The 8,262-nt window shown below is 43.5% G+C and overlaps 1 protein-coding gene across 3 annotated transcripts in view; it reads left to right on the forward strand.

The window, feature by feature from the left end:
• LOC119958124 (5'-AMP-activated protein kinase subunit gamma-1) overlaps positions 1 to 7,999 on the forward strand; it is a 74,257-nt gene extending 66,258 nt beyond the window's left edge. For all 3 annotated transcript variants that reach the window (XM_038786383.1, XM_038786382.1, XM_038786381.1), the window contains 2 exons: positions 3,195 to 3,288; positions 4,386 to 7,999. In XM_038786383.1, coding sequence (XP_038642311.1) covers positions 3,195 to 3,288; positions 4,386 to 4,411 — 120 coding nt within the window. In that variant the 3' untranslated portion in view covers positions 4,412 to 7,999. The remainder of the gene's footprint in view (positions 1 to 3,194; positions 3,289 to 4,385) is intronic.
• Positions 8,000 to 8,262: the final 263 nt, after the last annotated feature.

Genomic DNA, 8,262 nt, shown 5'->3' on the forward strand with positions numbered 1-8,262 from the left:
GAAGAGAGCTGGAATAAAGATTTTTTTAAATTCAGTTACGGGACATGAGAGCTTCTGGCTAGGCTAGTATTTGTTGCCCGTCCCTCCTTGAATTTCTTCACCGTGTGATGTCGGTACATCCACTGTGCTGTTAGGGAGGGAGTTCTAGGATTTTGACCCAGTGAAGGAACGGACGATATATTTCCAAGTCAGGGTGGTGAGTGACTTGGAGGGGAACCTCCAGGTGGTGGGGTTCCCAGGTATCTGCTGCCCTTGTCCTTCTAGATGGTCGTGGTCGTAGGTTTGGAAGGTGCTGCCTACGGAACCTTAGTGAGTTGCCACAGTGCATCTTGTAGAGATGCCACTGTGTGTCGGTGGGGGAGGGAGTGAATGTTTGTGGATGGGGTGCCAATCAAGCGGGGCTGCTTTGTCCTGGATGGTGTTGAGCTTCTTGAGTGTTGTTGGGAGCTGTACTCATCCAGGCAAGTGGGGAGTATTCCATCACACTCCTGACTTGTAGATGGTGGACAGGCTTTGGGGGTCAGGCTGTGAGTTACTAACCGCAGGATTCCCAGCCTCTGACCTGCTTTTGTAGCCACAGTATTTATATGACTGGTCCAGTTCAGTTTGACGTTCAATGGCATTACCATCACTGAATTCCCCATTATCAACATCCATGGGGGGGGGTTACCATTGAGCACAAGGGGCGATGGTTAGATTCTCTCTTTTTGGAGATGGTCATTGCCTGGCACTTGTGTGGCGCAAATGTAAATTGCCACTTGTCAGCCCAAGCCTGGATATTGTCCAGGTCTTGCTGCATTTGGACATGGGCTGCTTCATTATCCGAGGAGTCGCGAATGGTGCTGAACATTGTGCAGTCATCAGCAAACATCCCCAATCCTGACCTTATGATGGAAGGGAGATCATTGATGAAGCAGCTGAAGATGGTTGGGCCGAGGACACTACCCTGAGGAACTCCTGCAGTGATGTCCTGGAGCTGAGATGATCGACCTCCAACCACCACAACCATCTTCCTTTGTGCCGGGTATGACTCCAACCAGCGGAGAGTTTTCCCCCTGATTCCCATTGATTCCAGTTTAGCTCGGGCTCCTTGATGCCAGACTCGGTCAAATGCTGCCTTGATGTCAAGGGCAGTCACTCTCACCTCACCTCTGGAGTTCAGCTCTTTTGTCCATGTTTGAACCAAGGCTGTAATGAGGTCAGGAGCTGAGTGACCCTGGCGGAACCCACACTGAGCATCCGTGAACAGGTTATTGCTGAGTAAGTGCTGCTTGATAGAACTGTCCATGTCTCCTTCCATCACTTTGTTGATGTTGGAGAGTAGACTGATAGGGCGGTAATTGGCTGGGTTGGATTTGTCCTGTATTTTGTGTACAGGACACACCTGGGCAATTTCCCACATTGCTGGGTAGATGCCAGTGTTGTAGCTGCACTGGAACAGCTTGGCTAGGGGTGCGGCAAGTTCTGGAGCACAGGTCCTTCAGTACTATTGCCGGGATATTGTCAGTACTTTGCAGTATCCAATGCTTTCAGCCATTTCTTGATGCGTTTGTTGTGGAATCGCTTAGCTCTGTCTATTACCTGCTGCTTGTGTTGTTTGGCACGCAAGTAATCCTGTGTTGTAGCTTCACCAGGTTGACACCTCGGTTTTCAGTATACCTGATGTTGCTTCTGACATGCTCTCCTGCAATCTTCATTGAACCAGGATTGATCCCTTGGCTTGGTGGTACTTTGTCTCCACAAGACTGTATGATGGTCACTTCTACCGACACTGTCATGGGCAGATGCATCTACATTAGGCAGGTTGGTGAGGATGAAGTTGAGTATGTTTTTCCCTCTTGTTGGTTCCCTCACCACCTGCTGCAGTCCCAGCCTAGCAGCTATGCCCTTTCGGACCCGGCCAGCTCAGTCTGTGATGGTGCTACTGAGCCACTCTTGTTGATGGACATTGATGTCCCCACCCAGAGTATATTCTGCGTCCTTGCCAACCTCAGTACTTCCTCCAAGTATTGTCCAACATGGAGGAGTAACTGATTCATCAGCTGATGGTGGCCGGTACGTGGTAACCAGCAGGAGGTTTCCTTGCCCATGTTTAACCTGAAGCCCCGAGACTTCATGGGGTCCGGAGTCGATGTTGAGGACTCCCAGGGCAACTCCCTCCCGACTGTATATCCCACTGTGCCGACTCCTCTGCTGGGTCTGTCCTGCCGGTGAGACAGGATATACCCAGGGATGGTGATAGTGGTGTCTGGGACATTATCTGTAAGGTATGATTCTGTCAGTATGACTATGTCAGGCTGTTGCTTGACTATTCTGAGAGACAGCTCTCAGTTTTGTGCCAATTTTGGCACAAACCCCCAGATGTTAGTAAGGAGGATTTTGCAGGGTCGACGGGGCTGAGTTTGCCGTTGTCATTTCTCGTGCCTAGGTCGATGCCGAGTGGTCCGTCTGGTTTCTTTTAGACTTTGTAGTCATTAGTACCCAATTATTTTTTTCCAATTAAGGGGCAATTTAGCGTGGCCAATCCACCTACTCTGCACATCTTTAGGTTGTGGGAGTGAAACCCACGCAGACACGGGGAGAATGTGCAAACTCCACACGGACAGTGACCCAGAGCCGGGATTGAACCTGGGTCCTCGGCGCCGTAGGCAGCAATGCTAACCACTGCGCCACCGAGCTGGCCTTTGTAGTCATTTTTAATCATCTACAGTCCTCTGCTCTACCAGCTGAGCTATCGAAAGATAGGCCTATTTGTAGTCATTATTGATACAACCAAGGCCATTTCAGAGGGTGGTTTAAGAGTCAACCATATTGCTATGGATCTAGTCTTGTAGGTCAGAACGGGTAAGGTGGGCTGAGTTCCTTCCCCAAAGAGTGTTGGAAAAAACAGCTGTGTTTTTACGACATTCGGCAATGGTCATCCTTGGACTTTTAATTCCAGATAATTATTGGATTCACCATCTGCCATGGTGGGATTTGAACCCACGTCCCCAGAGTATCGGGTCTCTGGACCACCCATCCAGTGACAATACCATTATGCCACCGTCTCCTGGAGGGGAATGTTTTTTTAAAAAAGGTTTGCTTTTAGTATAATGGCAAGAGCTGGGAAACTATTGTTAAGATGCATTAATTTGTAATAATTTTCCTATCCATTTCCTAGATTGTTCAGAGTAACCACTTGTCTCTGTTTGCAGGTTCATCGGTTAGTGGTGGTTGATGACAATGACGTGGTGAAGGGCATTGTTTCGCTCTCTGATATTCTGCAGGCACTGGTACTGACCAGCGGAGGCAAGTACATACTCTGTAGGATCCAGTTGTTCAAAACAGGCAGGAATAGTTGTTGATATTATGCAAAAATTTGAATAAAATTATTTTAAAAATAGAAAAAAACAGGCAGGAATACAATTGTGGCTCTTAATGTCTGTCCCCCTGAGCATTTGGAGTAATATCAACCTCCTTTGGCTCAGATTGCGAGAGTGTTCCACCCTGATGTAGGCAGGCAAACCAATACCGAAACCACTCCATAAACTACAGTCATTAATCTTGCTGAGGAGTATGGACAGACTCTTGCCCAGATACTGATTGCCTGGCACAACTTTGTTCGACATGGGTGTAAGATGACCTGAATATGTCTTTCTCCATTGTGTTGTGTGTGTGATGTGACAATGATAACTGATGGCAGTGGTAGTTCATGGAATTATAAGAAAGATTCAGATGAGAAGCAAAGAAATCCCTTGAGGTGGAACACATTCTCGTGTGTATCGAATTATCATTTTGCTGAATTTTAGTATTGCAGTTTTTGCCGCCATGCTATAATATGGATATTCATATGGTTACTGTATTAAATTATATTAACAGACTTGTACAAAAGTAGTCTGTCTTGTCATTCTCATTTAAGATCGATTCCAATGCGGTTAGCTGATTGTTCAAAAAACACCATATTTTGTACCTTTTCTTAGAATGTGACCCAGTAAGGGCAGCGTGCTGGCGCAGTGGTTAGCACTGCTGCTTCACAGCGCTGAGGACCTGGATTTGATCCTGGTCCCAGGTCACTGTCTGTGTGCAATTTGCACATTCTCCCCCCCCCCCCCCCCCCCCCCCCCCCCCGGTCTTCGTGGGTTTCGCCCCCACAACTCAAAAAGATGTGCAGGGTGGGTGGATTGGGCACACTAATTGTCCCTTAATTGGGAAAAAATAATTGGGCACTTTAAATTTATTTTTAAAATGTGACCCAGTGAATTTATCATCTGCATTTTCTCACTCTGCCTCACTTCAGTCATGTTTTCATTAAGACTTTGTAACTCCAGAGTGTATTAAAAGTTTGGCATGTCTGACAACACAAAATGATGAAGTATGAAGTAAAGTTCCTCTAATTTTATCCGTAGGTGATTCTTCGGAGGTTGGACAGTGAGAGATACGTATATCGTACACCAATGATGTCTTCCCCATGTAGAGACCTCACCAGCCTGGAAATCTTTTATCCTAGGATATGCACAGTTTTCCACCAGCACAGCGCTGATCCATAAAATAAAGAAGGACCCTGGCTACTACTCCCATTTTGGTTAAACTTTGAAATGTTTTGCACCTTTCTACATAAAGCCATTGACTCTCTGTGCCCACTGAAAATGATACTGCAGGTCAGATCAGAGGAACTGAATCTTCTTTTAATTATCCCATCCTACCTCAGGTGGATAGCTTTTCAAAGTGTATTAACATGACCAATTATTTCATGATCTGAACATCTCTTTTTTTTTGTACTTTGAGTTAAGTTGGATTACCTGTTCTATACTAGATTTTATCCTCCCAATTGTTGAACCCAGAACAGCTTGATTCAGTGACAGCGCTCTTTTTATTCATTGTTCTGAGCTAAAATGTGTGCAAAACTCTGAACAATACAAGCATAATTACCAAAAACCAGCTGGCGTGAACACAGTGTAATAGTCTTTCTGACTGAGGTGTTGAACAAGTTCAGTACCCGATCTCAGACCACTTCTTCCTAAAGAACTCTCTCGTTGTGATGTGTCACTCTGTACACTATGTCATTCACACCACAAAAAAAACAAAATCGCAATTATTTTGACAGTCTGATTTGCACGGTTAGATTATTTTTGCACTCCTAGCTGAAACAGAATTTGGGGATTGTGAATATTTGCCCCTTTCCAAGAACCCCCCCCCCCCCCCAAGTGCTGTTAAGAGAATGCGTTTCATGTTGGAGTATCTCTTCCCTTAGCTCCTTTATTTGAACATTATTCAACAGCAGAATTTCACTTAAAATTACTGTAATTATTTCACTTCTTAAAATTACTAGCTATTTAAGGCTGTAACTTAGCTTCAAATACAATTGTTTGAACCAAAGTGGTCCTAATATGAAACGTTGACTTTTCAAAATTACAAATCATTGGGAAGAATGACCAGCCCAGATCCTCAGAAGTCTAAAGACATGAGCAGATATGAAATTAATCAAGTATCATGACCGCCAAATTGCATTCCTTCCTTCATTGGAAAATGTCGATTGCAGATGTTTTAATTCTGGGCTTGAATCTCATTTTTGTTGCAGATAATTTTTTTCCACGTCATCTTATTGCTTGTGGATGTCAGTGTGTGAGATATGCTTTTTCCCCCCCACATTTCTCCAAAAAGCCAAGTCTGGATGGAGGTTGATTGATGGCAGACTCCTGGAATGTTAACGCTCCAGCTTGGAAGTGTTGCTCGTGATGAGAATTCCAATTGAGAAAATGTTTGCTTTCATTAGCTGGTTGAAGCTACGGTGCAGCACGCAAGCACCTCTCACTACACCATTTAAGAAATGGAGCTTTGATCCAGTTGTGTGCAATGTGTATGGTAGTGTTCTGTGCTGTTTTTATTTTCCTTTTAATTAGGTGGTAGTTTGCAGATTGGTGGTTGTGGCTGGAATCTTGGATATTCTGATATGGCAATGCAGATGTTCTGGTGCAGTTGGATACATTAGGACCATATTTTGGCAAGTTGCTGATGGCAGACACGGTGCTGTTTATAAAATGGGAGGCATAATCCAAACTTTTTGGGAGGGTTTTGGCCAAGGTTGGTATCATGACCGGTACAGGCTTGGAGGGCGGACGGGCAGGTGGATAGCCAGTGGGGTCTGATGAAATTATAGCTACTGTGTAACAAAACTGCAAACGTAGATCCCTGTGTGCCCAAGGTGCAAGGGAACGGAATTCTTACAGTTGTGAGTATCCTAGTTTCTGATCAACTATTCTTTCAACCCCCCCGCCCCAACCTCACCCCAGGGGCTCCGCTGGAATGAGACAGGAGGCAAACTAACTTGAATTGTACAAAATTAAGTGCTAAGCTGTTGGTCAGTTATAATTCAATAGGAAAGGAATTATGAATTTTATAACTCTGCATGTGCAGATGTATGTTGAGAGTAATGTTGACTCCAGTCATTCTCTTGTCACGGTTATGCATTAAATTACTGTAAATGTACAACATGAACATTGGATCGAAATTTCACTGAGGTGACTGGGTTGAAAATGGCACAATGAAGGAGAACAAATTCCCGAAAAACAGCTTTTGTTTCGTGTGACCTTCAGACGAAAGCCCCAGAGATCTTGTCATGGGGGAACCACGTGAATATTGTTTCCTCCTGATTCATGAAGTTTTTAAATTTATAGTGCATCCTATTTGTCGCACTATAACAATGTGTTTTAGGAGAGAGTATGGACCACTTTCTGGTAAACTCCCTATAATCCACACTGCAGTTCTGACTGTTTAATTCTGGGGAAGTCTCCACAACAAGACTCTCTAATAGAAATTGTTGATTATTGCTGACTGGACCATTTCGGCAGACAACACTGAGAACGGTTTTGTATTTTCAATTGTTGAGCTGATGAATTACAGATTACACATAATTAGTGATACATGACTGACCAATATTTAGAAGCTTAACTGGCGACATTTAATGTTATTTAGCTGTAAGATCTTTGGGACAATGTCACTGAAGAAGAAAGAAGGGCGTGAATTTCTATAGCACCTTTAATGACCATAGGACGTCCCAAAGCGCTTTAACAGCCAATGAAGCACTTTTGAAAGTGTAGTCACTGTTGTACTGTCGATACAGATCTAACCAGGAGAGAGGTCCACGGCAGCCAGTGAGGATTTGCAAATGTCAGTGCTGATCTGTTCCTGTTGTTAGTGTCCAGTTCCTTAGATCACAAATGTTTGCGCTCTTGACTGATTGCAAATCCGATGTGGGACAGGTAACGAGTGTCGAAAATCAATATTTTCAGGCCGAGAGAATTTCTGCTTACATTTTAAGACTTATTTTTCCCCATTCATATCTCCCCACTTGTTTTCCGGCCTTTTTTGGCCGCTGCTGCTACTTTCTGACACACCGGTTCTTGTGTGGGCCTCCAGGCGATATGTTGACTGGGGTTAGGGGTAATTCAATGGTCATGCTGTTATTGATTCATGGTAAATGTTTTCACAAAGTTCCACTCATTCTGACTCCTCAGTGTAGAGTCAGAAGGGACAGCAAGGGAGTACCACAATTTAGAGGAAAAATACATGAAGATATCTTTGTGACTAAAAAAAAATGTTCTTTACACAAACTAAGCAACCTTCCCTCACATCCATGCAAGATTGTTCCCTGAGGTAAACTTGCCAAATGTGTGCCATTTATGCATTGCTCTGTAGATTGTCTGGATTTCTGTTTTTAAAACATTTTTTTTTAGTGTTTTGTTAAATTGTTTTATATGATGTTGAATGTGTTTTATTCATGAATACAATACCATTAAGTTTCAGTAAAAAAAAAGCAATGGAATCAATGTGAACTTAAAATACAGTGGTTAATTCCTCATAGAATCAAAATGATATTTATTCCGATCATTGTCCAAACCCTTCTCTAGTAGAATAGTGTTTACACTCCTTTTGCATTTACTTAAGAAGATTTGAAATCTCACTGAAAGAAGTATTGATTGTAACATATCAAAACTAAAATAAACTTCTTCAAAACATGTCACTTATTTTCAGTATTTCTGACTGAGCTGTTCCTTCAGCCTGTAATTATGTGCTTCATTTTAGCTTCACATTCTCGTTGTGACTGAAGGAAGTGTGAGTTGCACTTAATTTTAATCACCCCCTATGATAGTCACTTGAATTTGGACAAAGGGGACACCGCATTTCTGAATGCTAAATGTGTGACTGATTCTCGAGTGCCGCCCATGTGTGTTATTATAATGTGTAATGGTTTCTGAAATGCTGCTTTGGGTTGGACTGTGAGAC

This window comes from Scyliorhinus canicula, chromosome 28 (genome assembly GCF_902713615.1).
Source record: "Scyliorhinus canicula chromosome 28, sScyCan1.1, whole genome shotgun sequence".
NCBI classification, from domain to species: Eukaryota; Metazoa; Chordata; class Chondrichthyes; order Carcharhiniformes; family Scyliorhinidae; genus Scyliorhinus; species Scyliorhinus canicula.